We start from the raw sequence: 16,795 nt of genomic DNA, 5'->3' as shown, positions 1-16,795 counted from the left end.
AGACTCAGCCTTCGATCCTTCGAAGATCGTTAAAATGAGGACCTGGATTGTTGGGGGCAGTATGCTGATTCTGTAAACCACTTAAGAGAGGGCTGTACAAAGTGGTATATAAGTCTAAGTGATATTGCTATTGATTTCAATGAAGTATATATTATTTGCAACTGGATGTCTTTTATTTCTCTCAGCATCTTATTCTATCTAATTTAGAGTGTTGATTTGTGACATAGAACTGTGATGGCGAACCTATGACACACATGTCATGGGTGGCACACAGAGCCCTCTCTGTGGGCATGCCAGCCGTCACCTCACGCCAGCTTCACCGTGAATGTGCCTCCCGCTGGTCTTCGGGTCTCTGCTGCACATGCGCAGGGGATAGGGTGCATGTCGGGGGGGGTGCTCACATTGCATTTTTGGCTTTGTGCGTGTTCCTCCTGCATCCCATCTTGTATCTGGAAGGCCTCCTGCACCAATCTGGAAGCCAAAATTGGATGGGGGGGCACATGCGTGGAGGCACATGTGAATGCACAGGTGGCAGGCACATCCACGGGGGTGAATGCACGGGGACGAGGTTCATGCGCGGGGTGCATGCACGGGCTGGGATGCATGCACAAAAGGCACTCTCATTGCATCCAAAAAGGTTAGCCATCACTGACATAGAGCCTAACTTATAGACCACATCGCAAATAGAGTAATTATACAACTTGACTACAGCTTAATTTTTAAATAATAATAATAATAATGATGATGATGATGATGATGATGATGATGTTGTTGTTTTTGGAAACAAGAACAAATGCTTTCTCTGATTTCGCCTTGACATGACTTTGGATATATACATAATCCTCACTTACTGACCACTCATTCGGCAACTTGTACGAAGTTACAACAGCACTGAAAAATGAGATATCGACTGATCCTTGAATTTTTGGTCATTGCAGCATCCTTGCAGAAATGTGATTGCAATTTTGATGCTTGACAAAAGGCAAACATTTACAACAGTTGCAGGTTACACATTCTCTTGTTTATGACCTTCACGGACAGTTTCCAATGAAGTCAATGGGGAAACTGGCAGGAAGTCACAAGTCAGTCACCCATGCTCAATGAGCCATAATGATTTATTTAATGACTAAAGTCCTGTTATCATGCAATATCACACTTATTGACCATGTCTTAAGCAATGGAGTTGCCAGTCTCTATTGTAATCACTATGTGAGGACTATCTGTATGTACATGAATCAGCTGAAAATGCATTTTAGATGCATGATGAGGAATGTTAGCAAAACGGAATTTTGATTTTTTTTCTCCCCTGAACCATTAACCCTCATGACACAGATGACTTTGACACCACAATTGCCTCTGAAATTCTTGGAAAGCAGTTTGTTCCAAAATACACAGAAGAAAGAATACATATGATCATCTTACCTTCTCCATATACTGTGAGCAGTTTGATTCTTGCATTAAATTTGAAGCTTCTTGTTTATAATACTCTCCCGTTTCATTCAGAAAAGGGCACTCAAAAATTTCCTGATAAAACTAAATTGAGAAAGTTGGATCAAGGTCAAAAAAGACAAGAAATGGAACAAATATTTGTCACTGTTTCCCATAACAGAAATAAAACTTCTTTTTACCTTCAGAGGGAATTTTTTCTTATACTGTTCAACATGAACAAAGGAGTTAATAACCCCATGGATTACTTTCTGATTTGGATCTTCTCCACAACGATCACTGAAAGATGGAAAAATAAAATTCTCAGAATTCATACTATTTATTTATTTATTTATTTATTTATTTATTTATTTATTTATTTATGTATGTATGTATGTATGTATGTATGTATGTATGTATGTATACATACATACATACATACATACATACATACATATATATATATATAACCAGTGTTCCTAGCTTCAGCAACCTTGAAATGTGTAGACACCAACTTCCTGAATTCCCAACCTGCTGGCTGGGGAATTCTGGAATTTTATATCAACACATCTCAAAGACTTTGAGATTAATAAACAGTGGTCTAATCTCTAACTATACAATGGTAAAACTGTTGTTCACAGAGATAACAGCTTCTTTTCAATACTGAAGTATATTACACTCTGGAATACAATTTTCAAAAATATCAGTATGTTTGTATAAAAAACCCTGAGAAAATTGGAACTTATTTTGAGGATGGAGGATCTTGCCCAAATTCTTCACGACATATTATAGTAGTTACAAAATAGTGCTAAGTGGTTCATATTCAAAAATGGAGAATTGTTTCATGTATTTATGTCAAAAGTGATCTATCAAGGCAATCCTTAGAATCTCTGATAAACCTAAAATCAGGAGATGAACTCATGTTTCACTTATACCTAGGATTTGGCCAAGGTAGTAAAAATGGAAAATTATTTTTTCTTTAATTCATCTGCAGTTCAGTAACAGTTTAGCTTCTGCAAGTCCTTCTTAGCCAAGGATAAGGAATCATTTTCTTATTAAATAAACTATTGGAATAGAGGATGTTTAGCAATGATACTGGGTTACATCCTGAGTTTTTCCTATTTGAAAAGATTTTTGGAGAAGAAGAAAAAATACCCTAAGAAAGAAGAGAAAGATCTATCAATACTTTTCAAGTTTTCACCTTTGTGTCAAATAGTGTAGGCTCCAGGTTGGAATTAAAATAGTTACAACCACTACTATTTGAGGCAACAAAGAGGCATGACAGCAAATAAAGATTCAATAGAAAAGCTATTTCAGCTGCCAAATATTCCCGTTAAGCATATGCAGGAAGGAAAGAATAACCTTGATATTTAACAACAATATCTCACACTATAATTATATTGTTCTTTACACCAAGCAGATTAAAATCTGGAATCAAGATTGCAACCTCAGCAGACATGTTCTAGATATAACGGAGTGAAAATAAGGTATGACATTGTAATAATAAATAGATAACATGTTGACTTTTTCTCACACCTAGAGGTCTGAGAGGGGAGAAAATCCCAGCTGATTCCCAAAGGGCAATAAACAAACAAACAAACAAATTTGCCAAGGATTTATGATCTAGACATGAACTTTCTTTGGGCTTCCACACCAATATGCTAGCAGATAAAGTTCAAGACTATTTCAGCTAATTCAACTTCAATTATTTCAAAGTGACGATTCAAACACCAATTTAAAAATCATATTCTTATATGAGTTCTTTTCTTAGTTGTTTGTTGTTGTTCGGTTGCTAAGTCATGTCTGATTCTTCATGGACCATAGCATGCCAGCCCCCCCAGCTCCCCTGTACTACACTGTTTCCGAAGTTTACCCAAACTCATGCCTACTGCATCAATGACAACATCTAATCATCTCACCTTCTGTTGTCCCCTTCTCCTTTTGCCTTCAATATTTTTTTCTTACTCAAAAACTTACTGCAAATTTACTCTTTCTACAATTATTCCTTATTTCATTCATTCTATCTATCGCAGCACTGACTAAACACCAGCTTTTGATATACTGATATTTGTATGCAAATAATTCTCTAGTCATGAATTGATCATATTCAACCCATCCAAAGTTTAACACTGTGGGGCCATGACCAATTTTACTTCCTTTCTATCTCCTTTCAGGGTTTCCCAAGTCAGTGATGCCGAAGTTAAAGCTGAATAATGTGCCAATGAATATTTGGCTCCAAATATTAATACTACATGACATTTCCCCACATGAAATCATCTAAATTCACCCAAGTTGTAATGCTAGGTAACTTAATTCTGATAACTTATTGTAGTATTAAGTCCTGAACTTGCTGCGAACCTGAATATTCTACAAATCAACATTTTTGAAGATTTAGAAGCAGTTGTGTTGAAGTTTCCTTTATACACACACATACACAAACATATTTTTCATAAGATGCATTCCCCGCCCCCGCCCCCAAAAGTGAGTGGAAATGTCTGGTGAATAGCAGCCAGGCCACGGTGGCGGGGTCCTTTTACAGTGCTCAATCCCACCTCTTCTGTCTGTCATTGCCTGTCTCTTCTGTTCCTTTTCCGCAGTGCGTCAATAGGCAGAACTGGCACACGCGAGAACACCTATCTGTGGTCCTCTCAGGCTCAGCCTGATATGTGGTCCTCTAAACCTAGATACATCATATGGTCAGGTATGTCTTATGGAGCAAAAAATACAGGATACACACACACACACACACACGTATGTATGTATGTATGTATGTATGTATGTATGTATGTATGCATGCATATACTGTATGTATATATGTAAATATATATGTAAAATTTGTTTGTGTATGTGTCCTATATAAAAGGAAGAATACATATATAATCCTTTTCTTATTAGTTCAACTTCAATTATTTCAAATTGATCTTTCAATTTGAAATTACATTTGAATACATACACAAACATATACACATACACACACACACACCTCCTTTTGAGACAGGAGAAGATGGATAAGTAGGAAGGTAGGTGGATGGATGGACAGACACAGAGAGATACAGAGAGGGGAAGAGGAAAGATGATAGATAGCCTCTCCTTCCTCAAAATACCTAAATTATTTTCCACAAAAAGTGCACATACATATTTGAATAAGTAGACATTAAAAAAATCTGACATCTGCTTGAGATTTGATACTAAGAATTCTTGGGCTCATTACTCTTTTGTACGGAATTGAGTTATACGTAATACTGGGTGTTACTCAGACCATAAATAAACATATTAACATCCTAAAATAAAATAATAATAAAACTTAAGAATATTGTGTTTTATCAACAAACTCTATATTACAACAGATTACAAATTAATGACAGCATACAGTCAAACATAGCATGTTATAAACCAGCAGGAGTAATTTTTGTTGAATTCAATGGTATATAACTACAATAAATCAATTATCAGATGGTCTAGACTTGACTTTTCTATAAAATTGCTAATAAGCTATAGAATATGTAAGGTTTTTATATTGCTGACACTCAAAGCCTTACCCTGAAACAAAGCTGACTGACAGAAGTAGCTGAAGCTTGTACTGCTGATCAGTTCTGTAACACATTCAGAATTTCAGAAAGGAATCTAATCTCGGGTCAGTCTTTTTTAAAAAAAACATTTATACAATACTTTGTAATGCCCAATTTAAAATAATTTTAAAATCACAAGAGCCATTTAGTAATGGAATTATTTAAATGTTCTATGCTAGAGTTACAAAAAAGGTGGACCTCAAGGTTCCAACAATAATTAGTGGAGTGGGAATGGTTGTAATACTCCCATAGCTTTTATTCACTAGAACACATTTTTTGATTTTATAGCAGAAATCACTGGCTTTATTTAAGCAGACTGCTAAATACTTGTAGTGAAAAGATGGCTGTGATTATTACATTTGAAATATACCAATAGCCTGGTATCTCACATGCAGTGTGCATAAAATATGATTTTCATGGTGTAGCAATATGCGTTCAAACAAGTTATTCTACGTAATACATTTTGGGTTTTTTTTTTAAAAAAAGCACTCACTTTTTAATTTCACGAAGCAACATTCGAATGAGGACAGCCTGCAGGGGCTCAATCATTAATCTCTTCCACATATCAAGGGCCAGCTGTACGATAAAAAAAGCACAAAGTCAATGATAGAACTGCCATTTCGTTTATTCCTTTTTTTTAATGCTCAGTCTCAAATGCTTCAAAAGCAGAGGGATACACTGAAAAGATACCAAATAGCTAAATAAAGTGCAACAATTCTTCCTTCTTATGAAGGAAATTTCCAGCAACTGAATATCTACCAAATAAAAAACCTTATTGGCTTCCTGTCACTTGAAAAATAACTGATAGAGGGATGTTTCCTTGTGTTTTTGTTGTACCATACCAGTTTTTCTTTTTCCAACAAATCACTCTCCATATGCCGGAATAAGTAGATTTTTGGAATTAAGGAATTATTTATCTCCTCTCGGAAAACCTGGCATAAAATATGTTGTGCCTAAACAAATTAAGTACAGTTTAGCAGATATAAGAGGTCCTTGACTTACAACAGTTCACTTAGTGACTGAAGTTACAGTGGCACTGAAAAAAGTGACTTGTGGCCATTTTTCACATTTTATGACCATTGCAGCATCACCATGGTCACATGGTTTACCAGTCACATGCTTGATAATGAGTTCACGTTTGCAGCATCCCGGAGCCATGTGATAATCTTTTGCGACTTTCTGACAAGCAAAGTCAATGGGGAAGCCAGATTCACAAAACAATCATTTTACTAATGCTAACAACTACCAGTGATTCACTTAACAAATATGGCAAGAAAAGACGTAAAATGGGGACTCAATTCTGAGCCGTGGTGGCTCAGTGGCTAGAATGCAGTACTACAGATTACTTCTGCTTCTCACCAGTTGCCAGCAGTTTGGCAGATCGAATCTCACCAGGCTCAAGGTTGACTCAGCCTTCCATCCTTCCGAAGTGGGTAAAATGAGGACGCAGATAGTTGTGGGCAATAGGCTGACTCTGATAACCACTTAGAGAAGGCTGTAAAGCACTATGAAGCGGTATATCAGCCTAAAGCACTATGAAGCGGTATATCAGCCTAAGTGCTATTTCTATTAACAAATTTCTCACTTAGCAACATAAATTTTTGGCTCAATTGTGGTGGTACGTCAAGGACTACAGTACGTGTACTGAATTCAAAACTGCTTACGTGGATATGCTTACATTATTGATATACATTACTTGCATAGACTATAGGTTACATATGTAAAACAGGAGTTTCAATTCCTTGATAAAAGGAAATATACTATGTTGCACATGGTTTTGAAATACTATTTTGGTCCCATTCATACCTTCTTGGGGGGTGGGGGAGATTGGGCATACACCTAACTTTTAAGCACAATTAAGAGGAACTTTTTGAATGACCCCAAATTCTGGGAAATAAATTTAGGAAAATTTGCTGCATAAGGTAAATATTTTGTTTAAAATACAGGATTTTAAAAAGAGTTCAAGGACAAGATTATTAATGTTGTACAATAATTAAGTAGCCCTTTTACTTTCAACCAAAAAATTAAAAACGAATCAGTAAGCAGGTATGGCAGGGACTCTACAAATGTTCTTTATTATAATAGAATAAAAGATCTTGAAAGTCTGTTAGTGTTTCTGTATGTCCTGTTTTATGGCAAACAAAAATCAAGTCAGCGTAATTTTTTAAGTTTTGTATTCCGCTTTCCACTTTCCCAAGACTAATGATTTTTTTCTGAGGTCTCTCCTTAACAACTTGATCATTCCCTCCCTATTTCAAAGGCCAGGTTTGCATCCCTTATTGTCTCTCTCTGACATACTATGAACAGCTATCAACAAATACAACAACTTTAACTGGTTTGGGGCTCTCAGAAATCAGTGTAACTTAATCTTGATTTAATCTAACTGATTGCAATGAAATCCTACCTATCACTTTTTACCCATGAATTATTCCTGACTCTATTCTTCAACTAATTCCATTTGACTTTTTATTTCATTGGGAAGGGGGGAGGGGGACAGGGGGAGGTGGGAGAACCATTTACTATTTGCTGGTGGTAGACAGAAATGTGATATAGATACTGTAGGTAAACAGATCTTACTGTTTCCTTTATCAATATAAGCAAAGATATAAGATAGGCTTAAAGCACACCTACCTTTAAAGCAGTATTTCTCAACCTTGGCATATGTGTGGTTTTCAACTCCCAGAATGCCATGATAGGTGGGGAATTCTGAGAGTTGAAGTGCACAGTTTAATATTGCTGTGGTTGAGAAATACTGTGGTAAACGATTAACTTTTTGTCACATAGGGTCCTGAAAAGGTCTCAACTAGCTCTGTTCTTATCTACTTCTAATTAAAGAAGCCACCTTAAATAAATAAGCAGTGAGTATATCACAACCATTAATTATACTTGGTATTTCTTTTGTCAGAACCTTGCAGCCCATATCTGCCTTTCCTTCTAACTACATAAATTTCAATTTCTATCAAGTAAATCAAAGGCTAATCAAAAGGCAATAATAGCTGCAAATGTTTATTTTAATCAGGAAAATAATGAAAGCAAGCTTTGTTTTATGCTCTGAGCAAAATAAGCTACATGATTTTGAAAGGCAGAAATTATTTTAATGGATGATTAGGCAGTCAGAAAATATGTACTTTACAGTTACTTCTCCAAAATTCTTTTCCATATTACTTACTTCTCCAATCTCCATCAATGGTTCACTCATATCCACACCTCCGTAACCATATTGAAGATCAGCTTCAGTCAATTTGTTCTTTTTAATAAACTGTGTATTGAGGTATCTATGAAAAAATAAATTCTCGTAAGATATTTTATAAAACTGTTCTATGGAAGAGAAAATAACAGGAAATGCACAGCAGTTTTAAAAAACATTTTTGGACCGAAGGAATATGTATGCGTGTAAGATGATGAATCTGTGGTAGGCCTGGGTTGCTGCCAGCTATAGTGACACAGGCCGCCAAACCACTACCGGTTAGGAAGTGTATAGCAGGAGGAGGAACCTGTAACTCAGGTTGCAGCATGAGCTGAAAGCTGAACGAGATCATGATTGCTTGGAAGAAGAGCAGTTTTTTTAAGAGAACTTCCTATAAGACTTCCTTCCAATCAGCATGAGAGAGGCTCAGTCCTAAAGATAGCTGTACCAAGATTCACATTTCCTCCAAATTTAAAAAAAAAAATGTTTTTTTTTAAAATAGTTCTACAGAGTGGAGTGGCTGGTAGAAAATGTTGAAGCATTAGTAAGGATAGAGCAGGTTACAGTTTTATAAGGATGCACAAAGTAACTATGACTTGATAGTTGACAAAAGATAGCTTGACAAAGGTGTGGGAATTCCAAACTATTTAGAAAAGCATTTTCCCCCTTTTACTTCTCTAGATTAAAAACAAGCCTGAGAGTAAATGTATGGAACCTGATGACTGGCGTGAGCATAAAAAAATCTATAATAAGAATCTCTTGTGTGAATGAGAGAGGGAGGAAAAGAGACAATAAAAACATTAAGAAAATGTGTAAGTTTGTGGAGTTTCATGTGAGTTACACACATCCTCTTCCGCTGAAAAGTATAATTTGTTAACCAATAAAGGAGAATAATTGTAGCTCAGGGTTCAAATAAAAGACCCTTGGTGTTCTTTGAATTTGGTTGTTTTCTTGCAGACGTTTCATTGCCCAAACTGATGGCAACCTTGGCACTGATCATGTTACCTAGTTTGTGTAATGAAACGTCTACCAAGAAAACAACCAAGCTCAGAAAGCATCAAGGACCCTTCATAATTTGTTAAGCTAAAGCAGTGTCTTTCAACCTTGGCAACTTTAAGATAGCTAACTGGGGAATTCTGGGAATTGGTCTTCATATCTTAAAGTTGCCAAGATTGAGAAACACTGAGCTAAGGTCATGTTATCTATTAGAAGTAAACAGCAATCATTCTTCTAAAAGCACTGTACAAGCAAACATCACTGCAATTTTAGACAATTGTGCTCTAAAATTCCTGTAGAGACAGACATCTCTCTAAAATTCCTGTTCCATTTTCCACCTTCCAACAAACACACACTAGATATCAGACAAAAAAAAAAGTTTCCAACAGATTTGGGGTCCTATTTTGTTTTATCAGTATAATAGTGGAAGTGGAAAACATGTGGCCTGAATGCAATAAATTGTCTTTTGGATATTATGTGATTAGCCATGCCTCAAAACTTTCCACTTTGTACACTTGCAAGATTTTCCCCATGAAAATTTAGTAAGCATGTTCACAGCAAACATCAAAACAATGGATCAAAACAGGGGTGGGTTCCGGCAGACACTACTGCTGGTTTACTCTGGGTGCGCTGTGCATGTGTGCTTGATGTGCGCTGCACGCGCAATGCAATAAAAATTGTTCTGCGCTTGCGCAGAAGCAAAAAACAAGAGAACCGGTTTGGGTGCATGGCAGGCCGAACCGATAGGAACCCCACCACTGGATCAAAACCATAACTCAATTAAAAGTAATCACATTTCCAAACTCCAGAATAAGTTTAAGATGCATTTACCTGTATAAACAGTCCATATAATCTGCCCCTTTACTGTATTCATCCCAGTTTCTATGATACATTACCAATATTTTTTCTTCAGAGTCCAAGACTTTCTATGGGGAAAAAAACCCAGAGGAAATAGATTAATTTTATTATACATGCTCTATTTTATTTGAAATGTTAAAAAGCAACTCCCTACATAATAAATTCAATTCTATGAACTATTTCAAACATTTGAGAGATACTATATTAACACCTTTATATCTTGTTTCAGAAAATAAAAGTAAAAAACAAAACAAAAACCCAAGTGGCTGTTTTCTTCCAGCAGACTATAAAATAGATTGCACATTACTTAATTCTGACATGCAGCATTAACATTTTATTTTTATCCATTCCAGTTACCTTGTGCAAATGGCGTACATGATTTTCCAAAAAAAATTTAGTTTCCATATAAAGTCTCTCTCCAAGAGGTTCGGGATAGGCCACACACAGAGCGTATATGTCCCTGGGTATTAAGTCAAGGCTAAAATATTTTGTTTTTCCAACTCAAATTCTAATGAAATATTGACAGAAAGGAAAAAGAAAACCAATGCCTTATTGGAGTTCCAAAGAGATTGATTCATTGTCCTTTTCCAGCTGCTTGAAAAGCCAAGATTTTCAAAGTTTTTCAGGCTACCGGGGGTGGGGGTGGGGATTCTGTGATCCCTGCCTCTCAGAAAGTGTAGAGAATACTTTGGGATGGGAGAGAGAACATTCTCCAAATTACAGCACTGCAAGGGATTAAGTGCAAAGCATCCACATATTCAAAGGATATTGGGTAAAAGCCCTTTGGGCTTAATCTATGAGAAGGAAACTATCTTTCAAATCACTGTTTTCTAAAGACCAGATGATTTGTTCAATTCTAGAACATAAGCCTGTTACTCACTAACCCATCAAACCTGGCTGTAGTATTTCAACAAGTGTGTTGGCATAGTTGCCTTCCTTGGGGCTAGAAAGCCTGATCCTAATGCTCAAATTTTATCTTTCCTGTGCCAATTTCTTAAAGGGCTTACTTAGCATTTCTGTAAAAATATAATATAGAAGGAATTGTATGTCACAAAAAAAAGTTTTGTTTCTGGGCTAAGTTGAAAATCACCCCCATTCGCAGTTTATAGATCACCATGGTCTTAGTTCATAAAAACAGCGTCCAATTTCGTCAAAGAATTTGGAATAGCCTTGGAAAAAATATAACTGAGGAAAAATATAACACTTTTTTTAAACACTTGAAAGGTCATGAAATGTTTTCCCTTGTTGCAGACCACAGACTTGAAACTACAGGCGCCAACTTGACCTAGTGGTTAAAGGCTCAGGCTAGAAACCTTGAGGTCTAATTCCACCATAGGCATGAAACAGTGGGCAAGTCACTCTCTCAACCCAACTCATCTCATAGGGTGGTTGTTATGGGAAAATAGGAGAAGGAAGGCGTATTAGGTATGTTCACTGCCTTGAATTTACTCATAAAGTAATAAAGGTAAAATTTTAAAAACCATAACAAATCAGTAAGAAAAAAGACTTTCTAACTAAAAGATAGGAAAAACTTCCTAACACAGTAAGTTGACAATGAAACAATTACCAAGACTGATGATGTTATTTATTGCAATGTTCAAATGAAGGTTAGACTTTTATCCAAAGGGCAGGGTTTAAGGGTCTGTATTCAGGTAGTCCTTGACATATAACAGTTCATTTAGTGGCAAAGTTACACCGTTCATTTAGTGACAAAGTTACACAGGCACTGACAAAAGTGACTTGTGACCATTTTTCACACTTATGACTATTACAGCATCCCCACGTGATTTATATTTGGATGCTTGACAACTGACTCACATTTATGACGGTTGTAGTGTCCCAGGGTCACTACATGATCACCTTTTGCGACCCTCTGACAAACAGAGTCAATGGGGAAGCTGGGTTCACTTAACAACAATGTTACCAATTTAACAATGCAGTGATTCAGTTAACGGATGTGACAAGAGAAGTCATAAAATGGGGCAGAACTCACTTAACAAATTTCTCACTTAGCAACATAAATTTTGTGCTCAACTGTGGTCATAAGTCGAGGACTACTTGTAGTTTTTTTCAACTATAACCCCAGTATTGTAACCCTAGTATTGACAAATAAATAGCAAGATTTTGTGAAAAGTGATTGAATTAAGCCAGAGGCAGAAAGTCACAAGTGCCAGAACAAAAAGAAACTATCTTATTTATTTGGTAATAAATAAATAAATAAATGAGAGAGCAGAACTGAAATTTAAAACAGCTCCTTAATATGAAGAAAAAAAGAACAACATTCTGAAGGTAACCTGGACCAAATATATTAAAAAAGGGTTATCATTTTATAAAATGAAGTCATAAAACATTCAGTTATTTCTAGAAACAGATTTAAGTTGTCATACATCTGCTGGGAGGGTGGCACAAACATAGCAGGGCCAGAAATATCTCACTTCTAAAGAGGTTCGAACAGAGGAGATGTGAAGGTCAAAAGGTAAGAGAAAGTGAGTTACTGCTTTAAATAAAAGTGCTATATGGCCTTCCATTGCTTTTTTTCAAAAGACTAGAGACTATACTGGACACACAATGTCCGAAGCATGCTTAACCTTGCTTTCAGTTCCATAAGGAGCATTTCTTAATTAAAAGAGGGATTAAAATCTATGGTACAACTAAACAGCTTTCGATTAAGAGTAAAACAACCTATATTTTCAAGTAGGATACAAGGTATTTTTCCCCTAGATATACAGTATATGTTACATCTAAATCTACTAAGCATGATTGAAATTTTTTTCTACCTTCTTTTACAAATATATTAATTATGCATCAAAACATTTGAGAGCATTTGCTTGCTTTCCCAAACCATAGTTAAAAGACATAAATGAATTAAGTTAATAGTAATCTAGAGAAAAAGCTGAAGACAGGAGAATACTTCAAAAGTAAAAATTCATAGATGTCATTTGGGAATACACTTAAAAAGTTGATACTAACATAAAACAATTGCTAGCTTGTCACATTATAGTTAGCCATGCTACCTGAAATCAATAAAACACAGCATCCTGCAACACAAAATATGCTAAGCTTAAGCAGTGGTTTACAAACTGGAATGGTTAGAATTATATAACATCCTACTTCTAAAGAAAATAAAGGATGGCATATAAATTGCAGTTCAGTAGTCTGACTGGATCTATGGCTACTGATGCATAGTCCCTGAAAAAGATTTTCTGAACTTTCACTTCCTAGCTGTTTTTTTTCTGTTTCACAAACAACTTTAATCTCCCTGTCATGGACATCCTCATATAATAACAAAGCTTATCTATGAACTGCAGATAGATTATATCCAACTCAGCACAACTCATTAGGTCAAGCACAAATAATAGGTCATTTACTAATATACTGCCCTTGAAACAGAAGTTTACAAGATCCAAAATTGCTTGTGGGATGGAAGACAAGCATCTATCATTTCCTCTAGAGCCGTGATGACAAACCTATGGCATGCGAGCCTGAAGTGGCACGGGAAGCCATGTTGCTTGGCATGTACAGCGTCAACCGTTCCTCTTCCAGGTTTCTGGCATGCATGTGCACACGAAGATCAGCTGGCCTTTGTGCATGTGGAAACCAGAAGAGCTGGTCTTCCGTTTTCCAGTGTTAGCATGTGTGCTGGCTAGATGTTCGGCGCATGTGCATGCATGGCAGTAACTGGAAGACTTGCAACCGGCACACATGTGCATGCCGTAACCCAGAAGTAAATTTTTCAACATGCATGTGCCCCCTGGGAAACTCTTCTTCCTGATCATGGCCCAGACAAGTGCATGTGCACTTCGCGAAGTTCTCCCTTTTTGGCACTCAGTGCCACGCACACGCTCACTCCCTTTTCAGCACGGTGCAGAAAAGATTTGCCATCCATGCTCAAGAGCACATGATTCTCTAGTTCTAGCTAGTCTTTCTTCAAAATAATTCCGAATGAAAATCTGTTTTGTGCTTTTTGGTGGGACCATAATAAAGCTTAATAGTAGTTCAAATGAGGTTAGCAAAAACAGCCAGAACAACTGGTGGGTTTGATTAGAACCATACTTTCCTAATTAGAAATTACATTTTCTATTTAGAACAGATTGGACAGAATCACGTACTAAACATACTCTTTATAGTTTAGACATACTTACCATTCTTAGCAAATTATTAGACTTTGTTTAAACTATTGTGTATACCATACATAATTCTTAATAGACACTATGTTATAAAACCTATTGGTGCTAGAGTTCATGTTGAATGTATTTTATCCAGCTCTGAATTCTGTAAAGAAATCAATTTCTGTACATCATTTAATCCTGTGTAATCAATATCTGTCCTCTAATAAAAGGATACGAGAAGCGATCATTCCATGTTGCTCTTTCAACATAATCCAGCATAACAACAGCTTTAATAGTTGTGAGAAGCTTGTTCCATGTTTCATCAAAATCAACTACTCGTGGTTTCAAGGACATTGTGGGGAAGTAAATGAATCTGGAAAAAAAATACAAATTATTAATTATATCTGCTGCAAATAGGATTATATATTTTTGAGATATCAAATTTTTTTTTTTGTTAAAATATTTATGTCAAAAACATCCTACATTGCTAGAAAGGCTGGTACTTCCTCTGAACTTTCCTACTGAACTCTACCATTCACTGCTCCTAAAAAGTTGCAATTATTGGTGATTTATCCTTATATTATATGATCATTACTTCTGCCACCTGAATTACAAATCCTAAATCAGGGTAGAATATTTTGGATGAAACTCGAATAGATCAATTTCCAGCAAAACCTTTTAGGTGAAAGGAAGTATAAAAATAACATAGTATCAAGAAAAATTGTTTATTTCTATTATACAATGAAATCTGCAGAGCAGGTTGGCTATTATAAAGGTTTAATTAAAGCAAATAGACTACTCGGGGAGCCCCTAAATTAACTTTTCTTATGGCCAATTGAAACAAGACAAAAAAGGCCAAATTGGTGAATCATTTTTGACATGGCCAGTGACTTGTAATTGAGAGTAATGGTGCATAAGCACATCTTAAGCCCTTTTTATAAAAACATTACATTAGGAGAATAAGTACAAGTGATATAACATTTATATTCATCATGGTTTTGACAGCAAATTACTTTCCCATGTGCTTTATAATCTGGCTGCCCTTTTATACCACAAATTCTAAACTAGAGCACAATCTCCTGTTATCCTACCCCCTCCCCGCATTGCAAAAGCAAAGTAAATATCCTCTGTCTGGTTGATAGAAAAACATTTTTCTCGTGGAGAAAAAATGCTATTGGGGAGGTGGTGTGTGGAATGTCTTATGAGATGTACCATTTAAATATAACTCTCTAATTTTTTTAAGATCCGGCCAGCATTTAATCATCATTTTCGCATCCTTTATTCTGAATAGACAAGCAAAACAAAAACAATACAAAATAAGCAAAATCAACCGTCCCTGTTCTAATTTCCTTTGTATTCGTATTCATGTCATGTATTCATATTCATGTTTATACTTATATCTGTTCTCTAATTAAGGCTTGACTATATAAATAAATAAATAAATAAATAAATAAATACACACATACATAAAAAGAAATAAAAGAAATAAATAAATCGGCAGAAGTTGGGACACCCCGGAGTTTGAAGGCAATTTACCTTATATCTTATCAACGAGATTAAAGGAAATAACACGGTTTTAAAAAACAAAACACTGGATCTGCCGGTTTGCTTTCAGGATCTCGCAAATCTTCTTTTTCAACCCACACCCCTCAAACACCTGATTATGGACAGAAACGAAAACACTGCTATGTCTGTGTGGACGGGGCGACCCTGTATGTATTTTCTGCCCTCGTCCACTGGACACACGCGGACCTGGCGGATGCCCTGCGGGGTCAGGGCCTGCTCGGTGCCCGTTCCCAGCATCTACACCCGGCAGCCTTTTAAACGTCCTGCTGATTTCACGGGACTCAGCAGGCACGGATGCCGGCCGATCCGCTTGAAAAGGGGTTTCGCGGCACCCCCTTCCAGACACGGGCACGCGTGTGGCTCGCATACTCACATCGAATACCGACAGCGGGAAAAGGAGAGAAGCACGGCGGCGATCGGCTAAGGGATGCGGACGGGGAGGCTGCCGTGAGGACTGGGGGGTGTCAGTGCAATGAAGACGGAGGTCAGCGGGAAATTAAAGAGGGAGGCAGGGAGGCACCGGATCCTCCGGGGAGCGATGAAAGGAGATCTCGCCGGGGGGGGGTGGAATTGGAGAAGGAAGAGCGTCCCCCCCACCATCACACACATACATACACCCCCGTAGCCTCTTCCCTTTCGCTGTTACCTGGCAACAAGGGGAGGCCTGGGTCAGCGTCGCGTTCCCACGCCCTCGCCGCACCTTGTGTATCTCGCGCGCAGATTGATCTCCCAGACCCTCCTCACAGGGTTGCCATTACCCAGCCGCCACGGCTGCCCGTTGAGCCCCGCCCACTGGGCTCCCATTGGCTCAGAGCGGGCAGGGGGGGTTGTGGGGCAGAGCGGGCGCAACCATTTCAACCCATTATTTTTGACGCCCACCGAAGCTGCTTGTTTCCCTCCCACATACTTTATCTCAGCATGTCAAGCCGCCCTTGTCAGACAGCGCGCCGCGACTGGCACCAATAATAACCTGACTCCTTTTCATCGTTTTTTTTTTCAGTTCTCCTTCCCTCCCAGGCTGCGGGGAGAGTTGGTTTCGCCCCGTGTATGGGGCACGAGAAGGGCCAAGTAATCACGCCGCCACC

At 37.3% G+C, this 16,795-nt stretch overlaps 1 protein-coding gene across 4 annotated transcripts in view; it reads right to left on the bottom strand.

Annotated features, from left to right (window-relative positions):
* Positions 1 to 16,493, bottom strand: part of CUL2 (cullin 2) — a 58,170-nt gene extending 41,677 nt beyond the window's left edge. For 3 of the 4 annotated variants that reach the window (XM_087712534.1, XM_087712536.1, XM_087712537.1), the window contains exons 1-8: positions 16,357 to 16,493; positions 14,380 to 14,517; positions 10,393 to 10,495; positions 10,009 to 10,103; positions 8,164 to 8,269; positions 5,488 to 5,570; positions 1,629 to 1,725; positions 1,423 to 1,533 (exon numbers count right to left, since the gene is read on the bottom strand). In XM_087712534.1, coding sequence (XP_087568660.1) covers positions 1,423 to 1,533; positions 1,629 to 1,725; positions 5,488 to 5,570; positions 8,164 to 8,269; positions 10,009 to 10,103; positions 10,393 to 10,495; positions 14,380 to 14,498 — 714 coding nt within the window. In that variant the 5' untranslated portion in view covers positions 14,499 to 14,517; positions 16,357 to 16,493. Of the gene's footprint in view, positions 1 to 1,422; positions 1,534 to 1,628; positions 1,726 to 5,487; positions 5,571 to 8,163; positions 8,270 to 10,008; positions 10,104 to 10,392; positions 10,496 to 14,379; positions 14,518 to 16,083; positions 16,103 to 16,356 lie in introns of those variants that run through there. The other variant, XM_087712535.1, reaches the window with a different exon arrangement.
* Positions 16,494 to 16,795: the final 302 nt, after the last annotated feature.

The sequence above is a fragment of the Thamnophis sirtalis genome, unplaced genomic scaffold, assembly GCF_051295495.1.
Source record: "Thamnophis sirtalis isolate CommonGarterSnake01/CBP01778 unplaced genomic scaffold, rThaSir2_p1.2 scaffold_4, whole genome shotgun sequence".
Lineage (NCBI taxonomy): Eukaryota > Metazoa > Chordata > Lepidosauria > Squamata > Natricidae > Thamnophis > Thamnophis sirtalis.
This window is presented reverse-complemented; position numbering and strand designations above follow the sequence as displayed.